General features: G+C 40.8%; 1 protein-coding gene and 1 pseudogene across 1 annotated transcript; both read left to right on the top strand.

Moving 5' to 3' along the window:
- Positions 1 to 3,159: 3,159 nt before the first annotated feature.
- LOC138025794 (uncharacterized) lies at positions 3,160 to 5,138 on the top strand. The gene is made up of 3 exons (XM_068872955.1): positions 3,160 to 3,876; positions 4,213 to 4,443; positions 4,560 to 5,138. Exons 1-3 carry the CDS (start codon positions 3,160 to 3,162, stop codon positions 5,136 to 5,138), a joined length of 1,527 nt encoding a protein of 508 aa, XP_068729056.1.
- Positions 5,139 to 6,209: 1,071 nt separating this feature from the next.
- On the top strand, positions 6,210 to 7,717 carry LOC138025793 (piggyBac transposable element-derived protein 4-like; annotated as a pseudogene).
- The last annotated feature ends 7,366 nt before the right edge of the window (positions 7,718 to 15,083 follow it).

The following is a 15,083-nucleotide window of genomic DNA, read 5'->3' as shown; positions in this document are numbered from 1 at the left end:
GATTGTCGCTAACATTGACGGCATTGAATTTGTACGTGCTTTTCGACGCAATGATGCAGATCGATTCTGTTTGACGGCTGCAAAAATTGCCGCTATAGATTCCGCGCTCAACAATTCATCCCATAGTGATTTAAAGGCTATTTTCCGCTGTTCTAAGATTCTGCGCAAAGAAATCTTACAAACAGGCAGTTGGCAATTTGATGGAACATTAAACGCTGACACCCGCAAGATGATCCCGACCAAGCTCTTGACTCTGCTTCAGTGGACCCTCTTGGGGGTAGCCACCGAACTTCAAACCAAGAAGCGCACGGATGAAGTAAACACAAAAGCCGTCCTTCTTGCCCAGCAAATTATGTATGAGGTTAAAACAGACCGACAGGTGAAGCATGAACCCAAATCTGACACAGAGGACAAGCCATTCCGCCATCAGCGTGAATATCCATTACAGGTTGGAGTCGGTATATTGGCGCACCAACAGATACGAAGCAGATCTATAACTGACGTACTTCACAAGCTTGGTGTGTCCGTTGACTATACCCAAATATTACGCATCGAAACACAGCTCTTTCGAGCAGTTTTAAGTCATTCAAATGGTCATGCAACAATCCAAAGATCCCATGGGGAGCGTACAATTCTACAGTAAGTCCAGCGAAACTACCACTCACCATGGTCGGTAGGGCAATTGATGGCAAGATTACAATGCAACAATCCAAAGATCCCTACGTGGGCAGCGTACAATTCTACAGTAAGTCCAGCGAAACTACCACTCACCATTGTTGCCATGATGCCTTTACTAGCAGCGCCCATATACCCCCAGCATTACCCAAAGGCCAATTTATCTACTTTGCTGTTGACAATTCCGATTTTTCAGAGGACACTCCTGACGGAAAAAACACTCTGCATGCGACAGCAATGGTTGTCTTTCAGAGGAAAACAGACTACTCGCCTGAACTTTCATTAGATCATACTAAGCATCCAACATGTAAATCTCTGCCATCGAGCTCTATACCAAATGCAGAACTGCTGCTATGTCATGTTCCAAGTAATGCACAGCCAAAATGTCCTCAGTGTGGCAGGCTGGACACGACCCCATCGTCAGATGTCACCGATGCAGCGGTGCGAGATGATTTGGCATGGTCGGTAGGGCAATCAATGGCAAGATTACAATGCAACAATCCGAAGATCCCTACGTGGGCAGTGTACAATTCTACAGTAAGTCCAGCGAAACTACGACTCACCATTGTTGCCATGATGCCTTTACTAGCAGCGCCTGCCCAGGAGTGGAGTACCATGTTAACTGTGTTGAAGCAAGCACAGAATATAGGGGAGCGCCACACGCCTGTGATAACCTTTGATCTTCAACTTTATGAAAAGGCCGTGAAGCTACAGATGCATACCGTGCCTGCATTAGATCACCTTGTTTTCCGGCTTGGCGAGATGCATACTGTTATGGCAGCATTGCATGCTCTTGGGTCATCCATTGAAGACAGTGGCTTTGATGACGCGTGGGTAGAAGCTGGGATATATGGTTCCACTACGAAGCAACAAATTCTTGAAGGGAATCATATGAAACGTTCCTTGACAGCACACAGTATGACATACTCTGCTCTCTGTGACTTGCACGTTGAGGCATTTTTGAAGACGGAGAAAGAAGAGAGTGGCGCTAACTTTCCGAGTATGAGTCATGCTTCTTACACAATGAATGCATCCAGCCAGGAGGGCAAATACGGCGAGTTTGGTAAACACCATCAAGATATCCTTAAAGCAATGGAGTCAGAGAAGTTCAAGGAGAAGATACACGACTTTGACTGGAAGAAAAGGCCTTCTGCAAGTATTTCTTCGCGCATGATCGACTTAACTATGCACGAATGGTACCTCTCTACTTGGCACAAATGGAACTCCTCAAATCAACTGATCCCGACATAAATGAAGAATTCATGAGTGGAAATTTCTGCGTCAACAAGAATGACATACCTTTTTGCGCCATAGGTCCAGACAATGCAATTGAGCATGTCAACAAAACCATGAAGATCCGAGGTGGCCTCAAGGGTTTGACCCAGCAACCAGCCACTATGGCAAGATGGTTTCTTATTGCTCCAGAATTGAGTCGCCTTGCTACTCAAGCAGAGGCCATAGTTGGATTACAAACTCACAGCTTCAGGCATCACCATGATTTGTCAGAGGCTGTTATTACCCGTTACGAGGAGAATGTGAAGGAGCTGAAAGAGGTATTTAAAGAAAATGATCCATTTGTTAATGAGGAAAATGAACTGATCAATATGATCACAAAGGCTGTTATGCCAGTGACAGTAAAAGAAGCAGTTCTCGAGCGTGATCAGATTGGTCAGAACCTTTTCAATACCTTTGTAAAAGAAAGGATCGTTGAGCATAAACTAAGTGTTTGGAGTCCAATGAAGAAAGTGAACCTTCACACTTGGAAGACCACAAGAGAGAAAAAGAAGAATAAAACAGCATCTGGTGTTGTTGCTCTAAAGGACGACAGGGCTTTGTTTGCACGTTTTCTCGTCGTCGTTCTTTCCAGACCTGAAATCGATCTCAAGGAGAGCATCAGTGAATTCGAGTTGGCTGCATTTCCCAGAGTGCTGTTCAATTCTGATGGTGACCTTCGCCATTGGGTTGGCAAGAGTAAGCTCATGAAGAGTTCGCCCCCCGACCAACACCCTGACCAGGAAGAAGATAGGCGCCAGCATGCAGGAAAGAGCGTTGTTATCATTGATGGTACGGCCGTGATCTTGCCAGTCATTTTCTTGAGATATCGACAATAGGTCCAAGGAATGTGATGAGGTCCACATCGTTTCTGATCGTTATGACATTCCAAATTCTCTCAAGCAGGGAATTCGCCAGTTTCGCCAAGGTTTTATAGACTGTGCCCAAGAAGAGAGGAGTATTCTGACTATGCCATTGTGTGATGAGGTAAACACTGGCTAATGGTACTTGTGCATACTTTAGCATTGACAGTTGATATTTTAGTTGGTAGTGTACAATTTAGTCAAGTGATATGATACCTCTAAATCTTCAGTAGTTGATGAACGTATGACGTCACAGTTTACTTGGATAATTGAAATCCACTTTAGTGGGTCCAAAATACACCCATAAGTGAATGCGGTCGTGTTGGTCAGTCGTTACACCCTTGATCTTATGATCACTCGCTCTGACAACTTGTTTGAATCTGATGTATGTACACCAGATATAGTCATCTCTGATCATTCTCCTGTTCTCTGCCATCTCAATCTTGTTAAGCCTCTTAGTAAGACGAAATTTGTCAATTTTAGAAATCTAAAATCTATCTGCCTTGATTCTTTCAAGCGTGATATCAGTGTCTCTCTCGCTTGTGTTGATAATTCTGATATATCTAAGCTGGTTTCACACTATCATGAGGTGCTTGCCTCTACACTCAACACGCATGCTCCACTGAAGCGTAGAGCTGTTACTGTTCGTGTTAAAAAAGCGCCTTGGTACACGCCTGAAATTGACCTCCAGAAGAAAGTTGGGCGAGGGTACGAACGTCGAGGGAGGTCCACTGGACTTCCTTCTGACAAGCAGAAATTTTCTAAGCAATGTGCTGTGGTAAACAAGATGCTGTTTTTATCTAAACAGCAGTATTTTAACAGTGTAGTTGCTGATGAGGAGAATGACCAACACTCTCTTTTCAAAACTGTTTCTAATTTGCTCTATCCTAAACAGAGCCCACAGTATCCTCCTAGTTCCGATGATACTTGCCTGGCTAACTCTTTTGTTCAGTTTTTCACTAATAAAATAAAGGGCATTAGACAGGGTTTTTCAGCTGTTCCTGACACAGTTCTATCGCAATTAGATATTATCACCTGCTCATCTGCTTTTTGTTGTTTTAAGGCAGTGAGCGAAGATGATGTTTCACGGCTAATAGGGTCGTCAGTGAAATAGTGCAGTCTTGATCCAATTCCTGCCTCTCTTTTGTTAAAGTGTCTGGATTCTTTTTTACCTACTTTGGTGAGAATTATCAACCTTTCTCTGTCTAAAGGTGTGTTTCCTGATTCTCTTAAAGTGGCCAAACTCACTCCTATTCTTAAAAAAGCTAATGCTGATCATGAAGTTTTTTCAAATTTCCGTCCTGTTTCAAATCTTCAGTTTTTATCTAAACTGATTGAAAAGGCTGTTGCATATCAGCTTAATTGTTATCTTGCTGAACATGATCTTCATGATTTGTTTCAGTCGGCGTATAAAGCCATGCACAGCACTGAAACGGCTTTGGTACGTATCCACAACGACATCCTTCAATCTGTTGATGCTGCCAACTGTGTCATTCTGATTTTCCTTGATATGTCAGCTGCGTTTGATACAGTTGTTCATGATGTCTTACTTGATAGACTTGCTAATCGTTTTGGTGTCAGGGATGTTGTTCTAAGCTGGTTTAGTTCGTACCTCACGAATAGAAAGCAATTCGTTGGTATCAATGAGTCTTCCTCATGCCTTGTCAACCTTGATGTTGGAGTGCCACAGGGCTCATTACTAGGGCCTCTTCTTTACTTAGTTATCATTTTTACGCTGATGATTCTCAGTTGTATTTGTCGTTTAATGGTAACCAACAGCTTGCACAATCGAGACAGTCTTTGGAGCAATGTCTCACTGACATTTCATCGTGGATGCTTGCTAATGGTTTGAAGCTAAATCATGATAAGACAGAGCTGATGTGCATCCACTCTAGGTTTCTTAGTCGCCCTCCATTAGAGGAGATCGTAGTTTTTGGTGAAACTATTGTCCCTTGTACTTCTGCTGTTAATTTGGGAATAGTTTTCGATGAATGCATGACTGGAGAACTTCAAGTCAGCAAGATTTGCAAGTCGTCTTACTTTCACTTAAGAAATCTGTCTTCTATTAGAAAACATCTTACTGCTAATGCTGCTCACACTATTGTTCACGCTTTTATTTCTTCCAGACTCGATTACTGTAATGCTCTTCTTTATGGGCTCCGTAAATATCTTGTTGACAGGCTACAGCACGTTCAGAATTCTGCTGCTCGTGTTGTTACTTTTACAGGGAAGTTTGATCACATCACCCCTGTGTTGATTGATCTTCATTGGCTTCCTGTATACTATAGGGTTTTATTATATGGAGGAGAGTGTTTTACTGGGAACTAAACCACTCGTAGATTCCATACGCCACTACATCTGGGACCCAAGTGGCGTATTTTCCGTATGTCACCTTTGTGAGTGTCGTATCGTTCAATGACGTCACGATTCCCGCCTTTTTTTTCCCGCCTTTTTTATAAAGTCCAACCGTATTTGTAAAACTGGACTACTTTGAAACACAATAAAATCGGAATTTATCAATATTTAGTCTCCATATAATAAAAAGAACATTACACGTTGGCTCGAAGATATGAATTTTATGTTCTCGTGGCAAGAACAATATCTCACTCGTTCGCTTCGCTCACTCGTGAGATATTGTTCTTGCCACTCGAACATAAAATTCATATCTTCTCGCCACCGTGTAATATCCTCTATATCTTCAAGTTGCTTCTGCTCACTTATAAGGCCTTAAATGGTCTGGCTCCTTGCTATCTGTCTGATCTTCTTTCTTATCGTTCCCCTTGCTACTCTCTCCGCTCTGTTACAAATAAACTTCTTGTTGAACCTAGAGCTAAGCTCACCACTTATGGTTTTTGGTCCTTTTCTTTCGCTGCTCCGAGACTTTGGAATAGGTTACCTTTGAATATTCGTTCTTGCTCCTCAGTTGCTAGTTTTAAAAGCAGACTCAAAACGTTTCTTTTTACATTATTTCTTGATAATAAGAAATTTAATTAGTTATTTGATTCTTTTTAATCATTTTCGTTTTTTATCGCCTGGTTTGATATTTCTTTCATCATTTGATTTTATCATTATCATTTCAATAATTGTTGTTTGAAATAATAAGAATATTTTTATAGATCGTTTTTAGAATGAATAATATTTATTGTATAATAATATTCCATAGAATTTAGTGTTTTTAAATCGTTTTTATTGAAATTACTTTAAATTGTAAATTGTAAAGCACCATGGACAGCGATACATGGATATGAGCGCTATATAAATAAAGTTATTATTAAGTTATTAAAACAATTGCTTACAGAAACAATAATGATTTACCCTTCGATCAAAGTGATTTGAGCAGTTTGTTAGTAGTAATTTGAAAGCGTTTTTTGGAAATTTTTCGACCGTTGCTTTTTAAAAATGGCGTCTGCTTCCTGTTCTCATGATTTAGAAGGTGAGGAGTTGGATTTTTTAGTGTCAGACAAAGAAGAAACCGAATTTGAAGGCTTCAATGTGGATGAAATGCTTCTTTCGTTCTTTGCACATGGAGACCGCGAACGAGAATCTGACGAGGGAGATGCCAGTTTATTTGTCCACGATGAAAGTGATGGAGAAGATAGTGAGGGCGAATCATCTGACGAGGAAGAACTAGTTTGGAGTGAAAATCTGACTCTTCAGACCGATATTCCCTTTGATAAGCGATGTGGTCCAGTCAGAAATTTACCGGCCGACAAGAAGGCAATCGACTTCTTCGAGTTGTTTTTCACCGAACGTTTATATCGCTTGATTGTCCGCGAAACTAATAGATACGCTCGGCAGGAACAAAAGCGTTTGGGCAAGGACCTTCGTTGGAGGGAGCTGACAATAGACGAGTTCCGCACATGGCTTAGCTTGTATTTTGCAATGGGACTCATGCAAAAACCGTCGATCTCTGCTTTCTGGGAGAGAAATAAAATAACCTCGACTCCTGGCTTTGGACAAACCATGCCTAGGGAACGGTTTGGAAGCATTTTACGCTTTTTACATTTTGTTGACAATAACTCTGCCCTGCCACGCGAGGAGGACTGCGACCGATTATTCAAAATAAGACCCGTTATTGAGGAACTGTGTCATCAGTTTCAGCTAAATTATATCCTCTCTAGAGAGATTTCAATCGATGAAACGATGGTTAAATTTAAAGGAAGAAAGTTCTTCAGACAATTTCTACCGAGCAAACCCATCCGATTTGGTTTCATACTGTTTACCCTGGCAGAATCGAAATCTGGATACATCTGGAACTTTGAAATTTATACTGGCCGCAAAGGGGAGGCAGAGGAGAATCAAACGAAGAGGGTTGTTGTTCGATGAGCCCACTTGAGCATAAAGGCTACCGACTGTTTACTGACAATTTTTACTCCAGCCCTGATCTCTTTTTTACTTTGAGGGAACATGGTATTCAAGCTTGTGGAACTGTCCGGCCAAAGCGGAAGGACCTGCCAAAGGAAATCATGGACCATAAGCTCCCTCTTGTCAAAAACTTACCTAGAGGTGGTTCCCTGTTTAGGAAAAAGGGAGAAATTATTGCAGCTACGTGGAAAGACAAAAAGCCTGTGCATCTCATCTCAACTATTCCTGTGGGAAATGCTATGGACACAGCAAAAAGGAAAGTCAAAGAAAATGGCGCTTGGGTGGAAAAGGAATTCCAGTGCCCAGCTGCAATAAAGCTGTACAATGAGTTCATGGGGGGAGTAGACCTGGCAGATCAACGAATTGCAACTTACAAGAAGCATTTAAAGACATCTACTTGGTATTTGGCTTTATTTTATCACTGCCTTGAGCAAAGTTGTCTGAATGCATTTATTGTGGAGCGAAGATCTCATGACACAATTGATTGGGGGATGGTCATATGTGAAGAAGGCAGGCAGGCCCTCAACACCTGTGGCTGTTGAAGCCAGGTTTGACCAAAGTCAATTTCATCATCTGGTGAAAACCGAAAATAAAAGAGCCTGTGTTGTACATGTTCAGGAAGTCCGCACAGTGTGTCAGTGCGCTGTCTGTGTGCGAGCTATGTGTGTGGAACCTTGTTTCCTGCAGTATCACACCCTTGAGTCGTTCAAATTCAATGATCCCACAAAAACAAGATCAAAGAGTGGAACCAAAAGATCAAGACAACATGTTGAATGAATGTACATTTTTTATTACAAGATTTTCTGAGCTGCCACCTGGTTTCCATGGCAACCAACTGGAAGAGAAAACTGTAGGTGTAAAATAATCATTAGTAGTTTTAAAGCAGTATAAGACTTGTTTTTTTGTTCTTTTCTGCTAAATTTACAGAAAAAAAGTGCTGTTTTACTATTGCGCAATATTTTTGAAATCTTTGCTGCAATTGTGGATGGAAATACCGAGTGGTCTCAGTCAAAGAACCATTTCTGTGAAAATATTTTCAAGTTGTAATCTGTGACAATGTTTTAGATATAAATATGTTGTGTTTTGAGCACTTTAGAAAAATCTGTAGAGCTTTTACCTAAGCTGGTGTAATTTTTGATAAAAAATATAACTGTTTAATATGATTGACAGGTGTCATAGTCTCCATGGTAACATACAGATACTGCAAATTACCCATCTTTGGAAAGCTCAACTTTCCAGGATCACAAAAACATAAATTTAAGACTGCCTTGATGTTAACCAAGATCATGAATGCTTGCTTGTTTGTATCCATAACGACCTTAATCTAATTTTCCTCAAATAATGCGGTAGGGGAAGGGTTAAATTCAAAAGAAAATAAAATTAATGTGATATTCTAGTACTGGATGGACAAAATAACCACACTGACATTCCCTGTTCTAAGGCAACAGAATTAATTGATTCTTTTTAACGTGTCATGTCAGTTTATGACGTCATAACTTATTGAAATTAATCGAAACAAGGTGCCCAAAACTGAAATAACCATTCTCCTCCCTTTATCTAAGGTAGAGATGTGAAAATACAATCAGAAATTAGTTTTATTTAGCCGTATTACTTATTTTAGCTTCGTTTATAGCCATAACATGGATACTTTATGACGTCATAACTCATTTGCATAAAAACAAATGACGTCAGCAACGTTGAAAAAATTGGTGACAAAGTTGTATCAATTCAGCGCGCTCCAAAGTATAGATTTCAGGAAAGAAACTAAAATGATCATGACATTCCTACAGGAGTGACATATGGCCCCGGACTATTAATGTTTTTCTTTCATCAGAAATGTTTTAGAATAAACAACATAAAAATTGTATAGATCAGTTACATGATTCCAAGTAAGGGGAATCAAGTCAAATACAAGCCCAGCCTATTGTGTATATTTGACTGTTCTCAGCAACACTGACTATTCATGGTGTGGTGGAAGACATTTGGCTCTAAAAATGGGCCACAAGTGCAAATTGACATATTGAATGTCTGGGATTTTTTCAGAGGCGAGAAAGATATGGAACTGACCATTATAAATAAAATCATAACGCAACACTGCAAAGAAAAACGTTCAGCTGCAGTAGAATCATGACAACTTTAAGCAAAAAGTAATATTCAACATGTTGAGATTCTACACTGCAGAACATAGCTTAACTCAGTTATTTCTTTTTTAGAACATCCAAAAGTTGGCCAAAAAATTCTCTTTTTTCTTGCTGCATCTGTCACTGTTGCCACTTTCATCATCGTCAAGCTCTCACCATCATCACATTCTGCATTTGACTCACTTTGACTTGATGATGATGAAGAGGCCACACATGCAACATCAAAGGTGTAGCTTGGATTAATCTTGCGGCTCTCCCCAATACATTCTTGAAGACTGTCATAAAATTTACATGTTTGTCTTGCTTTTCCTGTTTGTTAATTGATATCTTCAACTAGCTTAAACTTTGCTACTAGTTTATCCCACTTTCTTAAGCACTGATCAACAGTTACTTTATACTCCGAAGTTTCATTGAAGTGGGCAGAGATTTTCTGGAAGACATCCTTTTTTGTTGTCGTTCCTTTCTTTAATATGTGTTTGAATTGACCATAGCTTTCAATGAGCAATCGGACATGCTTATCGTCCCACTTTTGTAGGCTCTCTGGTGATTCTGTTTTAGTTACTGCATCTAAAGAAATGTCAGTTAACAAAGCAAGAAATTAATTAATTTAATAATCAAATGTGAAGAAGGTTCACTAATTTGAAGTATACAGGTATGTCTAACAATGCAAATATCATTTATTTGTTTAAAGTATATTGGATAATTTAATTATCTGTTTATGTAATGTGATTCATGAGATCCAAGTTGACCTGTAGACTTCTTAAGTTCATTGCTAGACAGTGTGCCAACGACTACTGGCAGAACCTGTGTCAAAGCATTCAGCTGTCAGCTGACTGTAGCAACATCCAAGCCATTTATGAGGGAATGAAGAAGGCCTTTGGCCCTTGCGCAATTAAGATCGCCCCGCTAAAGACAACCTCAGGTGAAATCATCACCGATTGCACAAAGCAAACGGAGAGATGGGCTGAACATTACCAAGAGCTGTACTCGAGAGAGACCATTATCACAGAAACAGCGGTGGAAAACACAAGCCCCCTGCCAGTCATGGAAGAGCTGGATGACCCTCCCACCACTGAGGAGCTTGGCAAGGCCACTGACTCACTATCCAGCGGCAAAGCCCCAGGAAACGATGGCATCCCCCCTGAGGTCATCACTGCAGGCAAACAGACCACCCTCTTCGAGCACCTCCATGAACTCTTAATACAGTGCTGGGAGGGAGGAGGTGTGCCACAGGACATGCGCGATGCCAACATCATCACGCTATACAAGAACAAAGGGAATCGCAGTGATTGTGACAACTATCACGGCATATCCCTTCTCAGCACTGTTGGGAAGACCTTCGACTGTGTCGTACTGAACAGACTGCAGCTGCTTGCCAAGCGAGTGTACCCAGAGGTACAGTGCGGGTTCCGAGCTGAGCGATCAACGATCAACATGATATTCTTTCTGAGGCAGCTGCAAGAGAAGCGCCATGAGCAGAGATGCCCCTTGTACATCGTCTTCATAGACCTGACCAAGGCTTTCGTCAGCAGGGCAGGGCTGTTCACACTCCTGCAGAGAATCGGATGTCCCCCCAATCTCCTGACGATGATCACGTCCTTCCATGAGGATATGAAGGGCACTGTCCAATACGATGGCTCGTCCTCGGACCCCTTCCCTATCAAGAGTGGTGTTAAAAGGGGCTGTGTCCTCGCCCCAACACTTTTCGGCATCCTGTTCTCCCTGCTGCTGCGCTACGCCTTCAGCCAATCGGAAGGGGGCATGTACCTCCACACCAGAAGCACACCTCCGTGCAAAGACTAAAGTGCGGAAAGTTCTCATATGTGAGTTGCTATTCGCTGATGTTGCCGCATCGAGGCTGTCCTCCAAGAACTCACCTGTTTTGCCCAGGCCTGCACTGAGTTTGGCCTGATGATCAGCATGAAAAAGACAAACATCCTGGCCCAAGACGTCAGCTCGGTCCCCTCCATCTCCATTGGCGACTGCACACTCGTCACATTGGAAGATTTCACTTATCTCGGCTCCACCAAGATCGGAGCTGAACTCCAGGATCGGCAAGGCATCAGCAGCAATGGCCCGTCTGTCAAAGAGAGTGTGGGAGAACCCAATGCTAACCATCAAGACAAAGACACAAGTGTATCAACCCTGTGTGTTGAGTACACTGTTGTACGGGAGTGAGAGCTGGACTCTATATGCCCGTCAAGAATGCAGATTGAACACCTTCCACCAACGCTGCCTTAGATGGATCCTTGGCATCTCATGGCAGGATCATGTCCCCAACAAAAATGTTTTGGAGAAGGCAGGAACTCTCAGCATGTTCGCCCTGCTCACGAAGAGACGCTTGCGCTGGCTAGGCCATGTCATCCGCATGAAAGATGGCAGACTCCCGAAGTACATTCTGTATGGTGAGCTTGCCACTGGCTCCAGACCAACGGGTAGGCCAGCACTCTGCTACAAAGACGTGTGCAAGTGCGACCTCAAGGTGGGTGGCATTGCTCCAGCAGGACTTGAAGCACTGGCAGCAGACCGAAGCAAATGGCAATCCACCACCAGGTCGGCCATTAAGACAGCTGACCTGAAGCGTGACGAGCAGTGGGAGGAAAGGCGAGCACGCAGACACTAGAGAGCAGATCCAGCACCCTCGGATGACGTCTTCACCTGCACCAACTGTAGCAGGATCTGCCGCTCCAGGATCGGGCTCTACAGCCACAGCAGGGGCTGCAGCTCCACCACGGACTAACCCTCAACAGGCGCAATCTCCATAGTCTCCAGAGACTGACGGATGCCTACTACACTATCCGTTTTGATACCAAACCTCAAATGTAGCAGGAGATTACTTGTATTGTACCTCTCTGAAAAGTTCTTAATTTATTACACTATTTTATTCATGTATAAAGGTATAGATCAGTTGAAATTAAAATACAATATTAATACAGCTGGTAAATAAGCTAGTAACTTAAATTTCTCATATTAAATATACATTCCTCAGTTAGGAGAGCGTTGGTCTCATTTTTCGCAAGCCCGGATAGACCTTGCATATTGTTAGTATTAAAGGAAAATATAATTTAGCCTTAATAAGTAAACTTAGGAAACTGAAGCTTCTCATACTTTCTAACTCTAAAGCCATCTACTCTTTGATATCATGCGTTTTACTTATCTCGGAAACAATACATGCACTTTTATAATTATAGGCATAAAGAATGTGAAAAGTAAGCATTCACACTGCAAAATACATGCATTCACTCTTAACCCAAGTAATGGCAGGAATATTTGCCTTGCAATTAGAAAGTGTGCTCGTCACTTATCGCACGTAGCTTATGTGTATTTTCGCACTACTAACCAAAGTTTCCTGTGGCCAGTCGGGTGCAAAAATGGTGCAATAATGTATTTAAGTCATCTGTCGCATAAAAACACGACAAGCACTGATATTGAGTTTCGAAGCAAGCAACCGTGGACAATTTTCCTGTCGGTGTACGTTGGATCAGTGGCTTGATCTGATCGGTGTTATTTCAAGTTGAGAAACTAAATATTTTAAGCAAAAGCCGATACAACCTAGATTTGATTTTAGTGATGTACTATATTTCGGCTGGCCAAACCAGCCTTCTTCAGGTACAATGAGAGTTTACATTGAATTGCTTCTATGTACATATATACATATATAGTAAATGGATGTTGATGTAATACTGGAAAAAATGTGATAAAACATGGCAGTTACAAAGATTTTGAATTCAAATACTAAGAGTCACGGAAAAATAACAGAAATCACTCAAAATAATAAACTGAAATCTAATACGTTTCTTCGCGGATATTAAGACCGTTGGGATCAATTGTCCTGCCTTTTAAAATTAAAAAAGCTTCCCTGGCCTTACGGATAATTAATCCCTATTGAAAAAATATTTTCTAACAGAGACTCGATCCGTAAGGCCAGGGAAGCTTTTTTAATTTTAAAAGGCAGGATAATTGATCCCAACGGTCTTAATATCCGCAAAGAAACGTATTAGATTTCAGTTTATTATTTTGAGTGATTTCCGTTATTTTTCCGTGACTCTTAGTATTTGAATTCAAAATCTTTGTAACTGCCATGTTTTATCACATTTTTTCCAGTATTACGTCAACATCCATTTACTATATATATATATATATATATATATATATATATATATATATATGTACATAGAAGCAATTCAATGTAAACTCTCATTGTACCTGAAGAAGGCTGGTTTGGCCAGCCAAAATATAGTACATCACTAAAATCAAATCTACGTTGTATCGGCTTTTGCTTAAAATATTTAGTTTCTCAACTGATATTGAGCATAGGAAGCTTCCGCCATGTTGAATTCGATTCCGGGTTCACAGAAACTGGGCCCCAACAGGAATGGTTGAATGGAAAGGAATTTTCCAGTTATTCAGATTCTCCGAAATTTCAGGCCAACCTCGCAAGGTACACCCAAAATTTCGGAATGAATTCCGGGAATTGTCTGTTCCATTCACTCTCCCACCCAGAATTTCCAGAATTTTTGGTCGAATGGAAAGCGCCCTTCAGTACCAGAACGAAAGCTACTATCAAAGTTGGACCATCAGCCTCACTTCAACCTATCCTCCCTTGCCCAAATTTCTCTTGAAGTCCTTGTCTGGAATCATCCCTGGCACAAGAGACTACAAAATTTATTCAACTGGCAAGAAATATGCCTAAGGAGCTGTTAAGCATCACTGGACGAAAAAACGGATTTTCCAGTATAGCAAATTTGGTGCAAACCTATGGCAAATGCCACATTTGCTCAATTTTGCTCAAGTTTAGGAAGGATAAAAAATGTCACAACTTTGCAATGATGGCAATGGTGGTAAATGCCTCGTTTGCCTTAAATTTGCCCCTATGCAAAAAACCAAAGATAGCCTTTTTCAAGGCATTTACAAGCGCAACAAAGTTGATGTAAAACTGACATTTGTCAGGGCTTTGCCCATCTTGTAAATGTGATCAAAGATGGACTTTTTATCGGTTTTGCTCTGGTTAGCAAATTCGATCAAAGTATTAGTTTTCCACCTTTTCGCTTAGGGCAGTAAATTTGATCATAGATGGACTTTTTATCACTTTTTCTCTGGTTAGCAAATTCCATCAAAGTATTAGTGTTCCACCTTTTTGCTTAGGGCAGTAAATGTGATCAAAGAATCACTTTTTGCAAAATTTTGTTTGGGATTGTTAATATGAGCAAATGATCATTTCCTCGTATTTTTGCCTATGGTAGTAAATGTGATCAAGTGATCACTTTTGCACATGTTTATTCAGAAAAGCAAACTCGACCAAACAACAATTTTTACAATTTTGCTTCAGTAGGAAATTTGATCAAATATCACCTTGATCCGTACTTTTGCTCAGGATGGTAATTGTGACCAAAATAGTAGCTTTCCACACTTGTGCTCAGGGAAGCAAATTTAATGAAAATGTCATTTATTCAAAACTTTGCTCAGGGTAGTAAAATCGATCAAAATTAAACTTTTTTTCATTTTTGCTTATAACAAACATTAGATAAATGTTACTACTATACAGTAAAGAACGAAAACAAAACATAATGCCACAAAGAAAATGACTTTATTTTCCTATTAAAACCAAGTCAAATTGAAAGTGTTCCATTGGCCTGTGCATTGCTGCATGTATTACAAAATTTCGCAATTTCGCCTGGCCTTGAAATAAAGCCTATACGTTCACGTTCTTAAACTATTTATATTTTGTCTTTTAAAGTAAGTCAACACCAAGGTAATTCTGGTTGGT

Source organism: Montipora capricornis, chromosome 12 (assembly GCF_036669925.1).
Source record: "Montipora capricornis isolate CH-2021 chromosome 12, ASM3666992v2, whole genome shotgun sequence".
Classification (NCBI taxonomy): Eukaryota; Metazoa; Cnidaria; class Anthozoa; order Scleractinia; family Acroporidae; genus Montipora; species Montipora capricornis.
The sequence above is the reverse complement of the archived record's forward strand: the minus strand, read 5'-3'. Positions and strand labels throughout refer to the sequence as shown.